We start from the raw sequence: 24774 nt of genomic DNA, 5'->3' as shown, positions 1-24774 counted from the left end.
TTTTTTTATATTGTATTATATGACTCAACATCGTGATATATTTTGTTCTGAATGATGTTATATTTTACGATCTATTATGTTTTTTTTATTTATAATTCTGTCTTTTTTCATTTTCGTCATTGTTTCTTTGATTTCGGCATTGTGTCTTTTCGTCAATTCTTTTTTTTTTTGTTTTCTTTAACGAGAATGATGGAGGAAACATTTTAGTTTTTAAAAAAAATTATTTATATTTTGAGTTATGATTTTTTATAATTTTTTTTCTGAAATTATTTTTTAGAAAGTTTTATATGTAGTCACAAATCCTTCACACACTTTTATTTCTATCTCTCTTTATATTTTAACTTTATTCTTTATTTAGATGAGGTTAAATTTGATATGTGGTATTTAAATAATTTTAAGAAATTTCAAATTTCTAGATTAAAATGATATTATCTGAAAAATCTCATATGTCATCACAGACAAATACTATATGAGAGTCCCTTTCTCTATAATTTTTGTGTAATTTCAACCAAATAAAATATAAGGCCAGGAAGCATTCTTCACTTCGTGGTGTAATTCTGCACTTGTGGTTTATTGATAGAAGACTTGGATTCTTAAATGAAGATTCAAGTTCAATTCTTATTTATGGCACATTGATTGGATATTGACAATGAAGATTTGAACTAAATCTTGCGAGATTGTCAGTTCAAATCTCGAGCCCACCCAGTTTTAGTTCCACCGTGTGTTACGCCAGATAATTCTGCTCTTGTGATGACACACCGACTGTCAAGTGGCAGCCAGCGGTATGGTTTTTCTGGGGAACGCTCATGCCAAATTCTGAAACCATCGTGGGCCCGGTTTAAACAGCATAGTCTGGCCAAAGGAACAACGGGTCTCTTCAAATTGAAGAGTGTGGTGACCTAATACAAAAAAAAGTCACTGTTCTAAAATAATTTGACGCGGTATAAACTTAAGTTGGCCGTTTACAATTTCATATTAAAGTGAAGCTAACGTCATGTTTTGAGACCGAAAGTAAGTTGTTAAACATAATTGAATAGGGACACATTTGAATTCATGTTTCACGAAACTGATAAATCTAAAACTTATAGACATCTTTAATTGCATCAAAAGTTGCTAGTGTCAATATCAATGGCATACGAATAATTAAAAATTATCCAATTAAATATTATAATTTTTAAACACTAAAGCTTCTAACGTTATTAATGACAATAGAAGACAATAAAGAAAAACGATACTAATTTAACACTTTCAAATCGGAATATTTAAAAAGCCCGTAAAAATTGAACTTAATTGGGAGCGAAAGTTTTTCTTTTATCCATGAACTAGATTTTATCTCTCGTATTACGGAGGTTGTTACATTATTCGTTTATAATATTTATACATTTTTTAGGTTTTAGTTTTATTTATTGTAAGAAAATTAATAATATACTAAAGGTTTGATGATGAAAGAGTTTCACACAAAAATAAGATGTTATAACTCGGTTTAAAATATATTTGGGTTTGATGAGACCCATGACCGGCTTATTTTTTTTACTACAAAATTGTTTCTTAATTAAACAATATTTTTTTTAAATAATGGGGATATTAATTTTTAGTATATCTATAATTGTGTCCCCGATGTCATCCATAATCATGCATTGTACACGAGGTCAAGTAAATTATATTTAATCATAGTTGGGTTTATGTAGATGATTTCATTGTTACGGGAACAAGTAAACATGAAATTGACAAGTGTAAGTGTTAAATGATGGGTGAGTTTAGCATGAGTGACTTGGGACTCCTCATGTATTACCTTGGTATTGAAGTATGTCAACAAAATGGGAAAATCACACTAAAGCAATCAAGCTATGCTAAAAAGATATTGAAGGGTGCATCCATGCTTGACTGCAACTCCTCAAGATACCCGATAGAACCACGTTTACAAGTGAATAAAACCGATGAAGGAGAGACGGTGGATGAAACTAATTATAGGCGCATTGTTGGTAGCTTACGATATTTACTACACACCCGACCAGACTTGTCTTACTCGGTCGGTGTGGCTAACCGCTTTATGCAGGATCCAAAATGTCACACACTTGAATTTGGTGAAGCACATACTAAGTGTTAGGGCCCAAATTTTATAATCGGATCTATTCTCAGGATCCCGAATATGTTCAGGATTTTCGAATAAGTTTAGTATCCCGAGTATTAACGTTAATAAATAGATATTTCTCTCTTGGTGTTGATTTATAATTGCAGGTATTAATTGTTGATTTACTCTATGCGAAATACACGGTTGGTGGTTACATAAAACGTGTGGAATGAGTTATAACAGCTAGGATTAAAGGCCAAGTAATGGTTGATGGTTAAATGTTGAGTGTTATCCTGAAATCTCGCACTTATAATTAATATTAGCACGTGTGGGACCACATGTGATGAGTAACTCCCAAAAGAATCGGTCAAATACGTGGGATGAACATTGAAGAACGTGGATAGACTCAAAAAAGAGTTCCCAACGGCTATATTGGAAGAACTCTATTATTGTCAGGATTCATTTCTATGTTTAAGGATCCTGGATTTACTAACAGGTTTTCAATATTCGGTATCCCCGATAATTGCTAGCTGTTGTATTATCCTCGGATATTTGAAGTTATTTCGCAGATGGGACTATGTTTGACAAGTGACTCCTTAAAGAATCAGTCAAAGACGTGAGGAGTAACGGCTAAGAGACATAACTTCGCATTTAAAGCCATTAAACCACGTAATCAAAGCATTGAAGACAAAGGCGGATTTTCCGGGATAACAGTTGTAATCTTTTATTATATATATGAGCTGATAATATCATTAGAACACACACCTTCACTCACCTAGCTACTAGCATACACTGTAACACATAGTTCACGATCACTTATCAGCTCCACCATTTGTAATCACCGATTTTATTATTAATATAATTGACGGTGATAGTTTTCACCGTCCGGGGGTTTTTTGTGCCGGAGATTACCATAATCATATACGAATCCGACCAAAAATTACGTTCTTAATCTTTGACCGAAGCAATTCGACCAAAGATTACGTTGCTAATTCTTGACCGACGTAAGATTATTGTAATCAAGGGCTTTTTCCCTCGTAATCATATCGTTGTGTTCGATCTTATTATCAACAAGCACTTCACCTCACGCACTAATTTGATCAAAAGTTGCTTTGCCAATTTTTGACCGAAACACTAAGGTATGTAAAAGGTACAATTAACATGGGCATTCGATATGGACGCGATGACGTAAATGACCTTGTTTGCTATAGTGATAGTAGTCATGCATAAGATCCTAGTGATGGACGAAGCACAACTGGTATGGTGTTTTATTTTGGCAATGCCTTAATCTGATGGAACTCTTAGAAACAAAAGACCGTTGCCCTTTCATCTTGTGAATCAGAGTTCATGGTAGCAGCTACAACAGCTCAACATGCAATTTAATTAAAAGATTTGTTGAGTGAATTAACAACAAATCTTTATTGTGGGTTGATAAAGAGTTTTAAGTTATTTATCTTCTCGGGACCTTTTACTAAGAATCATTTTGTCTAATCTTTATTGTGGGTTGATGAAGAGTTTTAAGTTATTTTTATTTCAATTTCTACTAGTTATTTTGTTTTATGATTTCATTTATGTCAATTTTATTTATATGCAAGTTTCTAGTACTATAAGTATCAACCAATAATATAGTGGTGTTATTAAGTGAATCAAATACTTTGAGTAATGTCTTGTTCTTTGTGTCCCAATTGTTTCTCTCCAACATTTCCTTTGTTTTGGGGTTGTGGTTTAATGAAATAGACAAAATAATTAAGTTGGGTTCTCATGGAAACAAATAATGCTTTCTAAAGATCGTGGAGGGCTACAGGTATGAAATTTACATGCTTTTATAGCACGACTCTCTTAGCAAAGTGGTGGTCGAAATATAAGAATGACAAGGAGGCACTTTGGGTAAAGACTATTTCGGTTCTTCGCATTTGTATTCTTACATGGTGTTGGGTCCCGGTAAAGGAGTCTATTGGAGGTGAAGGCACTTAAATCTATTGGTCGTTTGGAGCAACCAGAACCTAACTGCAAACTGAATTTGAAAGAACGTTTAATGGCTGGTTCGTGTTGGTAGTGGAGGAAAAACCTTGTTTTGGTTTGCAAACTCGTAGGACAAAAAGATTATCTAGTCTGTGATACAAATTAATACTTAGAGCAATATTGATATTATATCATGGTTTGGGGTTGGAAAAAAGATCCAAAAGCGCAAAAAGAAGTCATAGAATTGGAAAATTGTAAAATTCTTGTTTTCAATAATTATCAAAGGATGTGGATGCTTGGGTATAGATAATACCGTTGATCAGTTTCAGGTTAACATATTAACATGGGAAACCGGGAGAAAATTGGTGGCATAGTTTGTGTTGGTACAAATGCATTAAGGTGAATTTGCGTTATATAGAAAGCCTTATGAATCGTATATCTACGCGAATGACACTTACATCGGAAGCATAAACGTAATGGATATGGAACGTGGTCTCTGTGGAAGCTCGCTAGAAACATGTACCCACTAACTTTTTTTTAATTTTATATTATGGTAAAAAAAATTCTGAAATAAAAATGTCGTATGAAAAGGTTATAGACGTTTTAAATGATGAGGGAATCAACATGGGTCTAGCTTTAAAGTTTTCTCTTTTAATAACTGAGTCCGGAAATGAAGCCCAAAACACTGTCTAACTGTGTCAATTCGTTGCCGACTGTTTTAGCCTTTTAGCAATTAAGCCCATTCCATTATCCCATGTCCCAACTGAGCCAATCTGTATTGGCACTTGACAATTTTTTTAAGGTTCTCATGTGCTTATGTTTTTATTATAATAGCTACTCCTTCACATTCTAATCCTTGCGAAGAATCTGGGTAAGTTATCATACCCCTTGGGTGCGTGTACTTCAAATGTACGATGTGATAGTTCTCGCTTATGTATGAGTATGCCGTATTCGCTGTGTTGGTTCATGTATGCAGAATAGTTCCTGCATTTATGGTTTGCGTGTACTCTATATGCGTTATAGCTCATGCACTGACCAGGTATAGGCGTTCAATAGTTCTCGGATGGTTAAGTTTTCGCACTAATGGTTCTCACACTCAATGTATGTGTGTATGCATGTGTTAGTATGCATTTGTCATTGTGAAAGGTTGCGTGAATTTTAATGTATGTGCAAGGAAGAGCATATGCAAATACTTGAGGTATTCACAGATTGATACAGTACTCGATCACAATAGTGTGATTGATTGCTTCATGTTTGAACCTTGCACAAAGTTGACAGAGTTCCATATAAGAGAGACTATATGAGATTGTAGTATACTTAGCTATATTATCATTTGGGGGGTCAGGGGTGGTGTGCATACTGGGAAGGTTATGTATGGGTTGTTTGGTTTACTAATACTAAACGTGTGTATGTTTTAAAGCATGAAAAGACAATATTAATGATCTGAATATACTTTGTACGTATGTTGGCCATTGTATGTGCATATACATAACTGTGACGCATGCTCTATCAACGACTTTGTGGAGTGCTCGCAATTGTGTAGTGTATTAGGATGACGATTGTCATTTGCGGTTTTTTGTTTGGGGGGGGGGACCTTGAATGAAATACTGGTATATTTTGACAACTAAACCTTTTTTATTTAATAAATATGTGTATGTTATGGTATATTGGTATGGAATTCAAGAAATGTATTGTACCCTCATAGTATGTATGTATGTATGTGTATGTATGTGAGGATGGCAATGGGTTGGTTTGGGTCGGGTATAGGTAATCCCAAACTCATATCCGATTCTAAAACCTTGTTCCAAACCAAACCTGTTTGGCGGGTATATATATATATATATAGGGTTTTAGCTAAATAATACTAATTGAGTACATAAAAAATGGTTATTTGTGTATATTAACATAATATTAACTTCGTCTGACTTTCTTTTTGTGTAGAAAAATTAAGAGCACAAGATAATAAATGAACTCAAAAGACAAGAAAATTAGTCAAGTAAATATATCGTTTAAAAATTAAAATTAATTATAAAACCAAACAAGTCTTAATCAATAATTATTAAAAGACAACTATAAAAAGATTAATATAAAGCAAATGGCTTTTAAGAAAACAATAAACATTATTCGGATTAATCAGGTCGTAGTAAATGCATAGACAATAATATAACACGCCATCGATGGAGGAAGCTTTGATTGGTACATTTACATACACAATATTAACTTTATATATTTACTGACTTTTATTATATTTCACACACAAATATAAATAAACTTGTCACTCGGCCCACAACCTGCTTGATGCAAATGGTCCATAATCATATTCCAGCTACACATTCTGGTGGTGTGACTGGGTAACGACTTTTATCAGTGCAATAATCATAGACCATATGATTCATGCGAACCCATCGGTAACGACGAGCTGCAACGGGGTCGAGTTGTTGGTAGCTCGAACCCTCCCACCAGTTGGAAGGGTTTGATGCACAAGATGCCGGTCCAGGGACCGGGCAACCCTCAATGTCAAAGTCCTTGTAATATGCATAAAATGGTGCTTTGCTCCAGTCGATTTTTTCTAGACCGCCTCGTGTTGCCCAATCATCCGCTTCCCATAGTGTTGAGTAAACTCCCATTGGTTGGAATTTGGGGAATGGAATTCCTTTTGCTTCATTGTTCTTGTATACCCTTATGGGGACTTCATCCACAGAAAATCTGTGCCAAAACGCGCATGGTGATTGAATACAGGTCAAAACAGGCCGGCAAAGTAATTAATGTTGAAAGGTAGAGCTCTTAATTAGACGGATTTTGTTACACTTCAATTTATATAGTATGTTAATGACATGAAGTTTTGATAAAACAAATTTAACTTGACAACTATTATAATTGGCAATTTACTTACACAACATGGTGATGGTTCCACAAGATAGAGTAAGTGTGGTAGTCAGCAGCTGGGTCGAACCAAAGATTAACCCTTTGTTCGCGATCGCCTTTTCCATGAGCATATACGTTGGTTTGGACTGAGTAAAGTTGTCCACTTCGGTTTCCCAAGAACTCAAAATCAAGCTCATCACGAACTTGATCCGTATCCGAATTCATCTACCAAAAAAATAATAAAACTAATGATCAATATATACTTATATAGAGATATAAAATTATATAAATAGTTGTTTTTGTTTTTCTTTATAAAACACAGTCATGTACGTAGAAAGCAGTGACAGTGCCCGCGGAGTCCCCTGGAATAAGTTTAATCTTCATGCTCACACGTCCAAATAAATATTGGCTTTTTGAAGCGAACCCACATCCTGTATCATAAGAATACATCGATGACATCGGTTTACAAGTTAACTTATAAGAACGTAAATTTTAAATAACAGATATATATAAGCTAGTTGAACGACTATACACCTGAGTTTTGGTCCAGAACAAGCTGAATGGCCCGACCGCCGTCAAGTTGTCTGATGTGAGAATCAGACCATGTAATACGAAAATCTTGTAGGAATGTAGCGGGTCTAGCGTCGACAGCCAGCAGTGACATGGCCACTATGAGGACAATAGAAAGAACACTTTTATTAAAACACATTGTGAACAAGTGTATCATTTGACCATGCACTAACGAAATATTTGTCTTGTGTGTGTTTTTATGTGATGATGTGTGTATGTTTGGATAATATATGTGGGTATATATAGTTTTAGATTTAGAGAGTGTAGGGCTGTTAATAGTATTGAAAGTTAGGTTCGCTTTCCATACAGCACACTTTCTGCTGCCAATCGGGTGAAACTTCACTCTGATTGGATATATATGGACATAATTCAAACAAGCTTCTTCCTATCAAAAGAGTATTTAATGCAATTTATAGTTTAAATTACCGTAAATACACAGTTGTATATATCCATATATATTTATTTATTTTTAACGATTAACAAAAAGATAATTGCAGATGTACTGCGTGTTAGCCTATTAGGTGATCAAATGGTAAAAGATTACCACTAGCCAGCCCAATCCGGTCGTAAAGAGTCTTAAGCACCTTCAACATATATCCGGTTCCAGAGATAACTCACTCACTCACTCACTAGTAATATTTATTATTATTGAAAAATAAGTACTACCCAGTAAGCATAAAAGCTGGAAAATTTAGAATATAGTAGGAATAGTAATAATCGAAAGTAAACAAATGCATCAAATACTATCCGACTATTTGGAAGTATATGAATTCATATTTATGGATATGCATGACGAGATCAAAATGCTAAGTTATTTATGGATTAAAGTAGGAAAAAACGTTTGGATTTAGATTGAGATGGATATAATTTATCGTTTGTGTACAATGTTTTGTTTTATTTGCCTATCCCTCGGTAGGAGAGGTATGTTTAGTTGCTAATGAAATTACGGTTAAACTAAGTTATATTTGTTGGATTCTCGTTAACAAAAATTTATTCGTCTCTAACTAAAATACGTTGGTCGTCCTAGAGAAAATACGTATTACAAGTTTTCAATTTTGTTTTGTCTTGTTCAAAATAACAACTGTCACGTAGTATTAAACTATTCATGACTTTCACAAATAGCAATTTTGCATTTTCTAGAATTTCAATAAATAGTCAATTTGGAAATATATAAGACGTTCACAAAACCGTTTAATACGTTCTTTTTAACTCTCACTAGGTCACTATATCCGTAAAACACCCATTTCAAAATTTTCACTATTTTCTACTTTAAATAGTCTTGTATAGACACACATTTCATCTTATATATCGCAAGTTATTAAGAAACTGATTTTTGTTCAATTTAGGAAGTATATGAAGACAGATCTATTCATTGGTCTCCAAATAAAGTTATTAATATGTTTTTATTTTCTAAATAGACAAATTATTCTAACAGAAGAGAGAAAGCTCGATTTAGTTTGACGGGTTAAATTTAACACCCATCACATATAAGTGGCGGGCCTTGCAAGGCTGGCAGTTTTATAGTGGGCCAATGCATTCATGAAGAGGCCCGATTCTCTCTACACCTCATAGGCTTATATACTTCCCATACATCAATTTTTAAGATACCGACATTTAAAGAAGTAAAAAGGCGGATACACAATTATATAAGAGAGTGAAAAATAACACATTTTTTTCGTTTTACTTGTAAACACATCACCAATTCACTAATTGAGCAAAAGGATCTAAAAGAATATGTACACAAGAAAGTTACACACATGACAAGCCATCGAGATTACCCAAATGAAATTAACTAAATTATAGTGACTCATTTATAAACCAATAAACAAAATACTTAAAAAACATGTGTAGCAAAATTAATATATGGTCATCATTATCATTTATATAATAATAGATTAAAATTAATTAAATTATACCTTATTATTATATTAGTTAGGTAATTGTTGATAGACCATATTAACCTATCTTACCAATCATTATTAATCAAGGGTTTCCCCTTGGGTGTATATAAATATATGTAGAGGCTAAACAACATCATGAGACATAACCCTAAACCTCACAACAAATTTGTCACCCTCTCTCTCTATATATTATTCGGTTTCTCAAGAACCATAATCCTCATCACTAATATACATCCTAAAGAGGAACTCGACAAAGCTGACTATCATGTCGTCTGGATTATTCTCATCAGCCGTGGCTTCTCTCTTTGTTGTGACATGTATGTTTTAACAATATGTTTGTCATAATATTCAAGTTTTCCATTACCAATGTGAAGAACAATACGGGGTTCAAGTCCGGACTCTCTTATCACATTTTTTATATTTTTGCTTATGAATTAAAAAAATAAGGATAATTTTTAACTCAAGTTATTCTATCAAGACTAGAAAACTGCTAAAACTATACATTATATACAATGTTAATTATCTGTTAATTATCTGTATCTTACAAAACATTGTATGAAAAACGAATTCGGCTTTATAAATATTGTTTACCTTCACAAGATAGGCCAGAAACTACAAAAATTGATAGTTTCATTGATGGGCACGTGTCCATTATTAATTTTATTTAAGTAAAGAAGGGTAAAAATAACATAATACACTTGCATGTAGTAATTGATATTTAGTGAAATTTAGAAATATAGTGACGTAAATAGTACATTATATACTTGTTTGATACAATGAATACAATGTTTCTACTTTCTAGGCCAGCCATTATTGCAATAAATATAGAATTGATAATGAATAAGATGCTATTTGTTTTTTCGAATGTGAAATGTACGTAATCCGCGGATCATATATGCAGACGTTTGCAGAAGAAGAGGTGGGTCAAATCTTTACAATCTACAAAAAAAGACTATTCGTTTTTTAACGTATGTAGATTTCTAAAATAAAGTGATGGTAGTGTACGAACTATGGTAGTGGGTTGTGGTGGCAGTGGTGGCGGCGAACGGTAGATGGTGGTGGTGGTGGGTGGGGTGGAGGGGGTGGACAGTGGTGGCGGACGGTGGGCGGTGGTGGTGGCGAATAGTGGGTGGTGGTAGTGGTGGACAGTGGGCGTTGAGAGTGTGGTGTTTTAATCTCCTGCATAATGAAATATTTTTGAGAAAACAAATAGTATGCCGATAGCAATGTTTGCGTGTGGTCTGCGTAGCGTAGACAAAAAAGCTTACGTAAACCTTTTTCAGAAAAAACAAGTAACACCTAAGTGAATATAAAATGTAAAACCATTACGACATTATTATTATCCCAAATTCAAATTTATCACTATAAAACAAATGCATTTAAGGTCGGGAAGTGAGCACGTGATTTTGTTTATTTGCAGGTAGAGGGTCTATGGCCCGATAAGGAAAAGGGTTAACAGGGACTAGTAGGTCTCCACTTGGTTTATGTCATGGTCCACGGGCCATCATATTTGGGCTTTAGTGCCCCATCGGTACGAACATTCATAATTTTTTCTTTTTTTTTTTCACTCTCTCTGGAAAAAGGAATTATTTGACGGGTTTGGAGAAAAACAGTAGTATAAATAAGTTGATTGATAGTTATGAATATATTCTTCTTTGATATATTATTGGACTAAAATACTAAAGGAAAGTAATATCTTATTAGATAAATAAGTCTTTTGTGTCATTCTACATTTTTTTCTGTGTTACGTATAAATCAAATTTGTAATTTTATTTAGGAAGGGGCATCCATATAGGTAGGGTGTATTCCAAACCACGTGGCAACACCTTCCCACATCATGTGGGTAAGGTGGGTGGTTTCATTTCATGGCAAAGTTTTGCCACACAAAATTGATTCATTGTTGACTATTTAAGAATTAAAATGAATTAATAAAGTTCTAAGGTACTTGTGGTAGGTGTTGCTAGTAACTTTGTGGTTTGTGGGTAATTAATGATAGAATTGAGGTGACAGTACATGATTGACCGCGCATGGGTAATACCAATGAGTGTCATTTCCCCTTTTTATAGTTGGTAATGGTATGGAATTAATAACAATAAATAAATAAAATATTTTAAAGAATAAAAATGAAAATGAAACAGGGCATAATATTTGATTTCTATATTAAAAATAAATGTTTTTTTCCATCAACATTGTTCATTCTATATATCTTATTTCTACTTCATATACCAAACATTACAAATATCCAAAATTATAGAAATTTTAATATATGAAAATGAGCGGGTTTCTTATTCTTTAAGTAGATACTGACAAAATTCACTTTGGTTCACCGCCGCGATTCCCATTTCTTTTAAATATGTGAATATTTTGTATTTGAGTGTTAACGAACTTATTTTTAATTTAGTTCCGACTCGTGTTTTGTCGCTGCAAGGGGTTTCGTCAGGTTTATTACAAATTAAACATAAATACAAATCCAGACCCCGCTCAACGCGCGGGGCAAGCTACTTAGTTGATAATCAAACTTTAACAAGAGTCATATTTCTAACATCAAACCCTTTCAACCTACTCCTAAGCTTTTACATTAGATTTGAACCCTTATCACTTAACATACATCAATTCAACACCTTGATACCATTTAGCTATATACCCTTTAGAGCATTTACAATGGATTCCTTGTATCACCATAAACCATGCATATAATTAGAGAAAAAAATTCAAGGTTTTTATTAGTTTTTGTACTCAATCCGATGCCCTAAAATATGGCATATGTATAAGGATTGAATAGTGATTGTGTGTGGGTGGGTGGGGGGGGGGGGGTATTGTAAGAATACATAGTTTTCTAAAAAACTTAGGAATAGATCCGGACAATTAGATTGAAGTAGTTAATGGTTTATGGTTTATATCTATAATGAGCTAAAGATCGTATAGTATCAAATCTAAGAGGTATAGTATCTTATTTACATGGGATGATGTATTCTAAAAGTCTTCCTAGACTTATTAGAAAACTTTGATTTCTTATATATATATATATATATGAATTACTTTTCACTTCATATATTAATTCTATATATTTTTCAGAGTATAAAAAAGAGAAAATATAATAAACAATAAATAAGTATTATTTAAGTAAATAAAGGTATACATATGAGGAATCGGATGTAGAGTGTGTTAAAAATAATAAACAATTTATATGAATAAATATGTTTTTTAGTTAAATTATATGATTTAGAATAAGAATTCCAATATATTTTGATAGATTAAATAAATCTGTCCTCGCCCGAGCCTTTTGGAAACCAATCTCAATATGGTGTGTAGTCCCCGCGATCTATGCATTCCGGGTCCGGGATCTTCTTGAGTTGTACAAGTTTTACTAGTTACCGAAGAAAAAGGGTAAAGCTTTCTATGCACCTGTGTTAATTACAAAGTGAAGGTTGTGGAAGGCTCAAAACAAGGTGATGCATGATGGGATGGTAATTGGGTTGGCTAACTTGATGGTGGAGATTAAGGTGGTTAGCTATCTTTAGGTATGGAGTAGGTCGAAACTCACCCACGTCGGAATTGGTAGGTTTTTAGCTTTCAGGGGGTGTAAATTTTGATTGTGTGTGGGCGTATTAGGTGGCTAAGTATTTCGTAGATTGTTTGTAATTGTTATGGCTAGTTTTTGAATGAAACTTTGTTGGTCCACTTAGGTTAAATGGTAAGATGACTATATTGTAAAACAGAAGCTCATGGTTCAAATCCCACGTATTGCAAATATTCATTCGGAAAAAAAAAATTAAAAAATGGACTTGAATTTATTGGAGTGAGTCCTACAAAATGACAATCATTTCCAAGCATTGCACGTGAAGGTTTTGCGGTTATATTCAAAATTAAATACTGATTAGTACTTTAAACTTAACACCTCTCATTTAATATGAGATTGCGACGCTTCTTTTAACTTTTAGCATTCATACCTTATAGTGTTATTTACTTATTTATGCATGCCTTATCTTATATCATAAATATCTTTTAATCATAAAGATTTGTGAGGCTATAATTTAAAATTAAAATCATTTTCTATAAGTTCCTTTATCTTGTTTAAAATTAATAATTGTTGTATGTGGTGGAACCAGAACTTGATCAAATACGACCTCTCATGTTTAACACTCATGAAGGTTACTCTAAACGTATTTTGCGAAGAGTTTTCTCTCATTGTATTCTTTGAACTACCAATCATTTGTGGTAGACATTTTTGAACTACTGATTATTTCACCAGCCAAACATCAAATTCTTTTTGATTAAGAATCTCTTTTGAGTTGTTCATAAACAAGTAGGAGTTTCTCTAGGTGGCAATAAAGCTGTAAATGAACCGAACGAATACGAACAAGACCTTGTTCATGTTCGTTTTTTAAGGAAATGATGTGTTCACAAACACTTACCGAACAAGATTTTTATGTTCGTGTTCGTTCATTAAGAAATGAATGTGTTCACGAACACAAACAAACGCAAATAAAATTGGTAGAGTCTAGAGATTGAGATCGATGTATCAATCAATGTGAATAGTGAAATCATGTAAACAATCGAACGAGCATGAACAAGGACATGTTCGTGTTCGTTCATTCAATTAACTTTAAACAACACGAACCCTTAATAGATACCTATTTGTGTTCATGTTCATTTAATTAAGAAATGAACATTTGTGTTTGTTTATTTAAAATCTAAACAAGCATAACTGAATAAAGATAAATGAACATATATGAACATATGTAAATGAACACAAACAAACATAAATGAAAACACTTAAATGAACACAAATTAAAAAATATATGACCAATTCATCCATATAGTATTTAATTATTTTCTATCAATACAAAAACGAACATAAATAAATAGACATAAACGAATGTTTATGAACATAAATGAACGAACAGAACATGTGTTCATGTTCGTTCACTTATTAAATAAACGAACATAAACGAGCTTCCCGTCGAACGGTTAACAAAAAGTTCAGCGAACGTTCGATTCGTTTACAGGCCTAGGTGGCAACAAGCTATTGAAAGGAAACCCCCGAAAACAAGCCCAAGCCCTTCTCCGTAAAAAGCACTAGTTGCCTTTCAAATTCTTAAAAATCCAAAAGGTGTTCTCCAAGCAGTTATAAGGATATTAAGGTATTTAAAAAGTTTCCATGTAAAGGTATTTTACCAAGCAAATGCGATCATTGTGACTTAAAGGGTACGTGGATACCGCTTAGGGTAAATGTACTAATTGTAACCAGAAGATCCTAGAACATGATTTTGTATTTCCCAGTGAAGATGTTTTATTTCATGGAAAGGTAAGGAGCACAGGAAGGTTTCTACAACATAACCGAGTGCCGTGCTTTGTGTTGAGCTTCATGTTAAGTTATGTGGATTTCAAATGTTCTTAAATATTTTGAAGTGATGTCCACGTTACAAGTAAAACTATTTTGTGATAATGAGTCTGTTATATACTTATATCTATAGCACAAACCTTGCTTTTCATGATCAAGAAACAGGTATTAAGCTTGATTTACATTATATCTATGTCAACTTTTTTAGCAAACTTAGTTGTAACTTATTTTGTTGTTATAATGTTATCTTATTTGATTTTTGTTTTGTAGGAAGTTTAAGGATTGTTGATGAACATTTGAATGTACGAGGGTTAGAATGTTATCATGTGAAAGATGTTGCTGCATAAAAGAGGAGTTTGGTGTATGACTTCGAGATGGCTCATTCTCTGCTCATTCAACATCTTCATCGTTCAACAAGTTCTTTCATCTCAGTTTTCAGATAGTTCTTGATTGGGTTCCGATCTAGTGTCCGTTGTGTAACTTGATTATGTATCTTTTGAGAATTAGTGAGTCTTTCCGGATTTCTGTGTTGTGAAATTTGTTCTTGAATTGTATCAACATTTAATCTTAAAAGATTGGGTTTTGCAATCTCATAAAGGGTAGCGGCGCAGCTTATTGCTCGTTTGCCTTCTGTTTCGATGTAATCACCACCTTGCTTATTACAACAATCATCTTAAAATCAAAGTATTCAAACTCATCATATAATAAAGTATGATGATTAAAATGATGTGTTCATACTTGCATTGGATTCTTGCATTTCATGTCAAAACAATAAAGTATTCAAACTCAACATACAAGGACAGTTGCTAAATTAATCAACTAGTTATAGAGCAATCCAAAAGAATCACTTTCAAAATAATTCACAAGAGTGGGCCGTGAGAGGTGACGCACCCGTGACCAAAATAATCATTAACAGTTTGTTAAATAACAAGTCACATATAACATTATAACTGTATACGCAATTACGCATACATAGAACAAACCGACCAGCTTCGAACTTAAAAGAACACCTAGTTTAGGGTTGCTTAATTTTGACCAACTTTCATCCGCTGAAAGAGAATATTGGTAAAACATCTTCACAATTATCAATTTACCATAGAGAATCTTACAGCAGTAATGCAAATATACATGTACTAAACTAAAGCTACGTTATTCTTTAGATGCCCTAGAATGGTCCTTGAGCAACTCCACAACTCTTCGCATGGACGGTCGGTTAATCGGGAATGCCGAAGTACACTGAAGAGCCACGTTCAACACGTTTTCAATTTCTTCGTAATCTTGGCCCACAGGCTTCATTTTGGGATCGATAAGTCGATCTAAGTCCACCCAACCACCGTCACTTGGATTTTCAGCCGACGATAGAGCCGCCTCAGTCACCCACTTCACTAAATCCTTGTGTTCATCAAAAGATGAATCATTTGGTCTCTTACCCGTCACTAGTTCCATCAACACCACGCCAAAACTGTACACATCACTCTTTTCGGTAACTTTCATCGTGTATGCATACTCTACAATGCAAAGTTAATGACAAAACCACGTCAGAATAAAATATTGGTATACAATATAAACTTTATAATCAATATTTGACACACTAAACTATGTATAAAGCTATAAATTTTGAACCGACCGACTCACCTGGCGCAATGTAGCCGTAGGAACCAGCGACACGAGACATGGCTCCATCACTCTCCTTCACTTCCACTTGCAAAGTCTTGGCTAGCCCAAAATCAGCAACACGCGGTCTAAACTCTTCGTCCAACAAGATGTTATTTGACTTGACATCGCGATGCACAATACTTGGCACGCAGTCGTGGTGCAAGTACGCTAACCCTTGTGCGGCTCCAAGCGCAATCTCAAACCGCTTACTCCAATCTAATAAAAATCCACCTTTCGGATCTTTGTGTAACATATCACCTAAACTCCCATTCTCCACATACTCATAAACCAATGCCCGGAAATCCTCCCCGACACTACCGAACAAAAGCTTCACGATGTTTTTATGCCGGATCCGACCCAACGTCTCCATCTCCGACCAAAACCCCGCCTCATTTTCTGGACCCCTGTGAACCCCGTAAAGCTTTTTAACAGCAACTGTTTGTCCGGTTTTGAGTGTTACTCGGTATACCTTCCCAGAACCGCCCACACCAATCACGTTACTCTCCATTAACGCAACCAAAACTTCTTGTTCTTTGAACCCGAGTCGTTGGAATGACGTGATTTTCAATAAACTTTTACTTCGCCGGAAAACTTTAGTCTTGATCATAACCCAAAGAAGCGAAGCGATAAGAAAGAAAGCCAAGATCAACACAAACCCAACCAAATAATAGCTTATCGTTTTCGTTTTATGACAAGACGGAAGCGGTTTAAGATCCGAACTACATAGTTTTGGGTTACCAAGTAAGCTCGACACGTAAACTTCCGTGTCCAAACCCGTAGGTACTTGACCTTCCAGATTATTATCTGAAAGGTTAAGCACGTTGAGTTTGAGTTTAGTCAACGACGCTGGTATCTTGCCGGAAAGTAAATTTCCAGCAAGATCCAGATAGTTCAGGACCGGTAAATCCCCGATCTGATCGGGGATCTCACCGGTCAACCGATTACCCGAAAGATTTAAACTGGAAAGTTGATCCCAGTTACCCACATCTTTTGGGATTTCACCTGTAAACCTGTTTGACTGAAGACTAAGCTTCTCTAACTTGTTCAAATTGGTCAAACACTTTGGTAACCCACCTGAAAACTTATTATCACTCAAGTCCATTTCTACAATCTCCTGCAACCCGCAGATCGCCGCCGGTAACTCACCGGAAAAATCATTACCCGAAATCGCCAACGTTGTTAACCCGGTGGAGTTAGAAATCGTTTCTGGAACTGACCCTTTGAACTTATTATAACTCAAATCTATAAACTGAAGTTCAGATGAGCTCCAGAAACTGGCCGGAATCTCGCCGGAAAACTGATTGTTAGATATCCTTACATAATACATAGATTTACAATCTGCCGGAATCTCACCTGAGAATCTGTTATTGAAACAGATGAATTTCTGAAGCTTGTTTCTGTGACAAAGACTTCCCGGCAAAGGACCTTGAAACTGATTGCCGGAAACATCAAACTCTTGTAGATCGGAGCTTTTACCCAAACTGTCCGGCAAGGTACCGGAAAAGGAGTTGTTAAAGAGCTTCAACTGGGTAAGCAAAGGATTTGAGGAAATTACAGCCGGGATTTCGCCTTCAAGAAAGTTGTCGTTCATTGCCAGTGACTGGAGATGTAATCCGGCGAGACTGGCCGGTAACATTCCGGTGAGGGTATTCAGAGAAGCGTCAAAGTGTAACAGAGAAGTAAGGTTGGCAAACACATCCGGTATCTGACCGGATAAACTGTTGTTATAAATCCAAATATGCTGGATGCCTTTGAGGCGTCCGATGGTCGCCGGGATCCCGCCTGTGAGGAAGTTGTCGGAGAGATCAATACTTTTGAGTGACGCAAGATCACCGATGGATTCCGGTATTTTACCAGAGAGACTAGCTTGTGAGATTCTCAAGACCTCAAGGTTGTTAAGCCGCCCGAGTGTTTCGGGCAGCGGACCCGCTAACGAGGGGTTAACAGGAGCTAAGAATACTCTTAGCTCCGTTAGGTTCGTTAGCGAGTCTGGTATGGGACCAAAAAAGAAGTTAGAAGAAAGATCGATGAACCGAAGCGATAACGGTATAGTCGTTGGAATCCGACTGGTGAAGCTGTTATAAGAGACGTCTAGGACGGTTAAGTTACCGAATTCGGGTTGAAATTCGGGGAACTGGCCCTCAAACAAGTTATTGGAAATGTTTAGAAAGTTGATATGTGAGCATAATGAAAAGCCTGCTGGAGATATAGTACCATTGAAGTAGTTGTTAGCTATGCTAAGGTATTCTAGAGTTGGAATTCGACAGAAATCTGCCGGAAATGGGCCCGAAAGACTACCAAAATCGGTCAAGTCTATAGAAATAATAATGTTAGAATAATTGTTGTTGTTGCAAGTGATGCCGGTCCAGTTACAAGGGCTGGTGGTATCGAGCCAGTCGTTGAGCAAGGCGTCTGGGTCGACGACTTGGGTGTTTTTGACGCGGAGGAGGACCGCGGCGTCTCGGGTGGAGGCGGAGGCAGTGAGTGTCAAGGAGATGAGGGAAAGAAGGTGAAGGTAGAACAAGATGTAAGCCATTGCTAGCTAAGGTTAGTAGTTAGGTTCAAAGATTAATAAGGACTAGTAGATTTGAGTGGTTCATCATGATTCATGTTTGGATCAAGATTAATAGATTATATATGATTTGTATATTAATGTCTCTATTATTGAATGAGATTCCACATGTTTGTGTTTGACTAGGGCTAAGGGGTGGGGGGCTCTAACGGGGGCGCGAATGGGGGCTCCAGTCAATAATATTGTGACGTGTGGCAGAGAGAGAAACTGGATAAGATGGGTGTTGGAGCCCCCGCTGGAGCCCCTGGCCCTGGTGTGGAGGGGCGCGAGCAGGGGCTCCAGCGGATTTTTTTTTTATTTTTTTATAAATATATTCAAAAAACGTATTATTAAAAAAAACTCATAAATTATTAAAAAAAACACACATTAAAAAAAACATTAATATCTAAAAATAAAATAAAAATTAAAGTACTAAAAAAACATTATTCTTATTCTTCGGCTTGGTCTTCTTCGATCAACCTCTTTCGGATACGTTCCTTTTGCTTTTCCATCAGCATTTGATCGACCGGATTTAGGTTACTGAAGTCTCTTGTAAGGAAGTCCAAATCTCTCATTCGACTTTTTTCCTTTTTGTCATTAGAGACCACCTCCATGGTTTTGTTGAATTTATTGAGGGATTCAACAAGATCGACGATGTTTACGGCTCCCCCCTCAGCCGGTTTTTTCCCCTTGGCGTCCCGTCCCAATGGCCGCCTCCTCGGCGGTGAAGACGTTTCCTCCCCCGCAATGTTTATATAGAGGAAAAACTTTTTTTTTTAATAAAATTAAAGAGCCCAACGGCTCTTTTCTTCATCCCAACAGCTCCTTCACGCATTCCCAAGCCACCTTTACGCCATATGCCTCCCGCTAGCAGGCTTGCGCCCGCCTTGTTTTTCGCGCTCGCGCCCCTCTCGCGCCTCGGTGGTGTGGTGCTCGCGCCTGGGGGCGCGAGCGGATGGGCTCTCGCGCCTCCGCTGAAGCCCCACACCCCTCAGCCTAACAAAGTCTTCTTTTTATTTTTTTTTATGTTTTCGTTTGTTTTGTTGTTGTATCATGTATGATAATCTAGTATAGAGTTAAATACAGTTTTGGTTCCTTTCATTATACCCATAAACCATTTTAGTCTCTTTTTTTTTCTCTTTTGTCAAATGGTTTTATTTATATATTAATTTTAGTTCAGTCTCTTAACTCCGTCGAATAATTCTGTTAACATTTTGATCTTTTGGTGTTGGATATAAAATCATACATATGGACAAGTCTGTATTTGAAAACGCAAATGAAAATAATATTAATAATAATAACAACACTAATAATTGTGTAGAACCGTAGATGTCACGTCCCGTACTGGCGTAATTGGTAAAAAGATAGCAAATGTTATTTTTATTAAAGTTCGGAGGTTGTTAGTGTAAATTGATAAAAGGAAAAGGATAGCTTAATTAAACTCAAAGGCTCATTTGAGTCATTTGACACAACTCATGGTCTTAAAAGATATTATTAAAGTGGCTAGCTTTAAATTGTGTGGTAGATAAAAGTTAAAAAGAGAAAGATAGGTTGACTAGTGTGTACATAGGATAAATGAGTCAACCAATGTGTGCACCATTCATGATGGTCGAATAGACTAAAGAAGAAAAGGTAGAAAAGCTATTAAATTACAGGCAATTTCGGTGATTGATGGGCTAAAAGTGCGTTTTTTTTTCTTTTCATGCTATATCAACGTAACATAACGTTACAACACACAAACACACATCATTAAATTATTAATAGTTCATGAAAATGAATATTTATATTGTTTCTTTAAAGACTTTATATAAAAAAGATTATTTACTAATAAAATTTAACCAAATTTTTAATAATCAATAGGTTCAATGTTTTTTTTAATGTGATCATGGGTTCGTTTTCTAAAAAAAAATGAATGTGTTTGTTTGTTAATACGATACAATACGCATATATAAATCTGAAAATAGCTTGGGTTTGTCTAGCTCCGCCCCTAAGGCTATGTGTAGTGGGCTAGAGTTTGGGCGACATTTGGGTGCGAATGGGCGCGAACACCGCCCCTTGGGCGAAATTGGGGCGATTTGGCCAGGGGCGTGGGTTATTTGTCGCCGAAAGAAGATTGATTTTATTATTATTATATTACTAGTTTTATATATATATATATATATATATATATATATATATATATATATATTATATGTGTAGCCTATGTGTGTGTATATGTATATGTATATATGTTGTGTGTGTGTATATATGTGTATATGCAAAATGAATCATAGAAACAACCCGAACCAACCGAACCACCTATTCCCTCCTTTCGGTCAACACCATGGTTCGCAAAACCAACCGAACGTGAACTTAAAATGGAACCCGATGAACCTAAACCAACCGAGCTAACTGTTTCAATTTCCCGGGCCGAACCTAAACATGTACGCTAACCGAGCTATATGTTTTTTTATATTTTTAGTTATGTATTTTTTTTGTATTTCTTTTTAATTTTAATGCATTAATATTTAATTATTTAAATAAATTGGTTTTTATTTGATTAGTTTAATTATAAAAAGAAAATACTAAAAAAAGATACTGTGGGCCTAACTTGTGGTCCCTACACCATTACAACCCAAAAACAAATTTGTCCCCTTTGCTGACTGTGCGCCACGTGTCACAATTCGCCCCCAATTGTAGCCCCTTCACTACACATAACCAAGAGGAAGAGCCAAGAGATGAAAGATAGAACCAATTTGCAATTGGGAGAATAGGAGAGAGAGATCGACTCAGCTCTGGCATAGCATGCGACGATTGTGTAGTTCGCAACGACAGCATGGCTGCAAAATACAATATGGGACGTCATTGACAACAGTTGGGTGGCGGTAAGCGGTGCATTATGGTGGTCCAGGTGATGATTAGCGATTAGGACAACATTTAACTGTCGTGTAGTGCTCTAACAAACGACAATGATCTTGGTTATATAAGATAAAAACGGTAGTATGGGGGTGTTTGGGATTCCTTATTTTCATCAACTTATAACTTATAAACTTCTAGAAAAGTTAATAAGGTGTATAAGAGGTTTGGCAAACCATAAGGTCTTATGGATTTTAACTTATGAAGAAGACAAAATAAAGAGGTTTTGAAAAATTAGGCATATGCAACTTATTAATTTAATGTGTTTGATTTATCTATTACACTGCTCTAACTCTCAAATCTCATTACACTCCTTTAAAAAAATGTCATTTTTAGTCATTTTGATTTTCCCAACACGTAAGTTAATCCGAACATCTTTTTTTATAAAAAACTTCTTTTAAAAAATTAATTAGTTAATAAGTCCTTTTAACAAAAAGTAATTTTCCACTTAAATAAGCAATCCCAAACACACCCTATGTTGCTAAAGCGGGACAATAGAGAAAATGATCGGTCATTTGGACTATTTAGTTCAGTGGTAATCGCAAGACAATCTCGGTTTGGGTGAGTTCGCATTATTAACATGCAATGAATGTGCTATTTGTGTTATGTGCATGGAATGATTAAATGCATGATCGGAAGACTTATATGAGTAAATACCGTGACTATGATTAAATTTAAGGGGTTTATAGAAAGTGATATAATGGCAATAGATAGTAATTGTATGAAATCTGAGTTTTAAATGCTAAAGGCACTTTGAGCTTATAAAAATCTAGAAACAAGTCAAAATCAATATTGGATTTCGTACTTAGCCTCTATATGAAGAGAGAGAAGAATAAATTAAGGTAAAATTTCCAAAATGTATTATTTTTGAAGAGAGATTCCAAATATATCATTTTAAAATTTAAATTCTTCATTTGTCCATTTATTAATTCATTTTTACTCTACGTTCGAAAATCGAGACGATATGTTTTTTAACTCGTCACATCCCCTTCATATTAGCTCATAACCCGTCGTCTTCACTCCATGTTAGCTCAAAACTCCCGCCTCCGCTCCATATTAGCTCATAACCAGTCGCATCCCCCACCATGTTAGCTCAAAACTCATCGTCTTCCCTCCATGTAAGTTTAAAACTCGTCGTCTCCCACTGTGTTAGCTAAAAAATTAAATCTAATATATCTTTTGTTTTTTAAAAGAAGTTTTGGCAATAGTAGAATTTGGTTTTTAGCCAACAAAGGGTGAAGGCAACGAATTTTGAGCTAACATGGAGAGGAGACGATGTGTTTTGAGCTAACATGGCGGGGAGACGATATGTTATGAGCTAATACGGAGGAGAGACGGCGAGTTAAGAAACACGTCGTCTCAATTTTCTAACGTAGAGGCGAAGACGAGTTAGTAAATGGACAAAAGGAAAATATGAATTTTGTAAGAACATATTTAGAATGTTTATCTAAAAATGAGATATTTTAGGAATTTTATTATAAATTAAAAGTGATAATTTAGTTCCATTTGGTATTTTGGTTTGGTAGGTGAGCAACTAGTCCACGTCATCATCATGTATCAACTTGGCACTTGAGTATTGTTTTCTGGAATGGGAATCATTCGATTAGTGTGCAACTTAAAGAATTGATCGATGTTCTTAAAATCTACGTAACATACAAAGGCATAAGTAATCATTCACATAAAATAACTCAGACGGGATAAAAATAACCGAATATATAATTCCGACTACATTAAATGAAACCTACAATTTACCTATATACTAATAAAACCAAACATTTATCCACAAGTCATTCAAATAGAGTAGTTAACTAAGATGTTAACTAATTATTATTATTTATAGAATTATTAATAAAATTATAAATTTAACTTTAAATATTGTATTAAATAAGATTTTTAGATATATTTATGAGTTAAAATATTTTATTTATCACTATTTATATTTTATAAATTCATTAGTTATGTTATTACGTATATTATTAAATTTATTTTTTATGTTGTATTTTTTAAGCAAATGCGTATTGTCCTAGTTAATTATATAAAGTGATGTGACGTTGAGTGGGTGACCCATAACAATGTTATATGGATTTAGAAAGGAAATTTAAAAACAAAAATTGGAACATATACTTTTTAAAGACAAAATATTAAAATAATACTATTTAAAATGGTTTTTTATGGACACCCAGACACTACTAGAGGGGCCTATACTTTATACATGGCATATAAAGGGTCCCATTTAAAAATGAGGCATGTCAGTAACTTTGAGGTTGTGTTGTGTGTTTAATACCCAAAATGTTAAAGCTGACGTGGACTTCATTAAGGGGCTTTAGACCCCTCCTGCAAGGCGTTAGGCTGAGGGGTGTGGAGCGTGAGAAAGGGCGCAAGAGGACAGCCACTCGCGCCCCGGGGCGCGAGCACCACACCACCGAGGCGCGAGAGGGGCGCGAGAGGGGCGCGAGCGCGGAAAAAGAGGCAGGCGCCAGGGGGTTCGCGGGACAGGTTGAGCGTGAGGGGCATGGGGAGTGGTGAAAAGAGCCGTTTGAAAGATAAAATGAGCCGTTGGCTCTTAATTTTTTTAAAAAAAAAAATTTTTCTACTCCTATATATTACCCATTTTATACAACACTTTAACACAACTTCAAAAAACACCAAACTTACCCATTTCTTTATACAACACTTCCTATATATCACCCATTTCTTTCAAACTTTTTTAAAAAAAACCTTTACAAAATCCTATATAATACCCCTAAATCAACCCATTTTTACCATATCAAACACAACTTCAATCTCCAAACAACCCATTGTCCCATTTTTTTTTTAAAATAATGTCGTCGTACTCGTCTGATTCCGACTCCTCCGAAGAGGATGATTTGCTTCTTCATGTAGGGGGAGTTTTGACCGCAGCCGTGGTAAATCTCTTGCAAAATCAAGCCCATCAACCCCGACTCCCGAGGGTTAGAGC

The 24774-nt window shown here is 35.1% G+C and overlaps 2 protein-coding genes across 2 annotated transcripts; both read right to left on the bottom strand.

Annotated features, from left to right (window-relative positions):
• Positions 1 to 6162: 6162 nt before the first annotated feature.
• LOC143598238 (putative xyloglucan endotransglucosylase/hydrolase protein 6) lies at positions 6163 to 7674 on the bottom strand. The gene is made up of 4 exons (XM_077076508.1): positions 7433 to 7674; positions 7229 to 7329; positions 6927 to 7123; positions 6163 to 6739 (listed from the first exon to the last, which is right to left on the bottom strand). The coding sequence occupies exons 1-4, from the start codon at positions 7623 to 7625 to the stop codon at positions 6349 to 6351; spliced, it is 882 nt and encodes a 293-aa protein (XP_076932623.1). The 5' UTR covers positions 7626 to 7674; the 3' UTR covers positions 6163 to 6348.
• An 8164-nt stretch (positions 7675 to 15838) lies between these two features.
• LOC143598237 (LRR receptor-like serine/threonine-protein kinase HSL2) lies at positions 15839 to 19025 on the bottom strand. Its single transcript, XM_077076507.1, has 2 exons — positions 16349 to 19025; positions 15839 to 16221 (listed from the first exon to the last, which is right to left on the bottom strand). Exons 1-2 carry the CDS (start codon positions 18903 to 18905, stop codon positions 15863 to 15865), a joined length of 2916 nt encoding a protein of 971 aa, XP_076932622.1. The 5' UTR covers positions 18906 to 19025; the 3' UTR covers positions 15839 to 15862.
• Between the last annotated feature and the right edge of the window lie 5749 nt (positions 19026 to 24774).

Source organism: Bidens hawaiensis, unplaced genomic scaffold, assembly GCF_021521415.1.
Source record: "Bidens hawaiensis isolate Kalapana, Puna unplaced genomic scaffold, B.hawaiensis_p1.1 tig00049835_1, whole genome shotgun sequence".
Lineage (NCBI taxonomy): Eukaryota > Viridiplantae > Streptophyta > Magnoliopsida > Asterales > Asteraceae > Bidens > Bidens hawaiensis.
Note: the sequence above shows the minus strand (reverse complement) of the source record. Positions and strands in the feature narration are given on the sequence as shown.

Bases quoted from the DNA above. Each gene is read 5' to 3' on its own strand.
- LOC143598238 (XM_077076508.1), bottom strand. From the start codon at position 7,625: ATGATACACTTGTTCACAATGTGTTTTAATAAAAGTGTTCTTTCTATT. The intron at 7,330-7,432 runs GTGTATAGTCGT...CTTATGATACAG, and splicing joins TGTTCTGGACCAAAACTCAG to GATGTGGGTTCGCTTCAAAA. The intron at 6,740-6,926 runs GTAAGTAAATTG...GTTTTGGCACAG, and splicing joins TGGAACCATCACCATGTTGT to ATTTTCTGTGGATGAAGTCC.
- LOC143598237 (XM_077076507.1), bottom strand. From the start codon at position 18,905: ATGGCTTACATCTTGTTCTACCTTCACCTTCTTTCCCTCATCTCCTTG. The intron at 16,222-16,348 runs GTGAGTCGGTCG...TTTGCATTGTAG, and splicing joins CTACGGCTACATTGCGCCAG to AGTATGCATACACGATGAAA.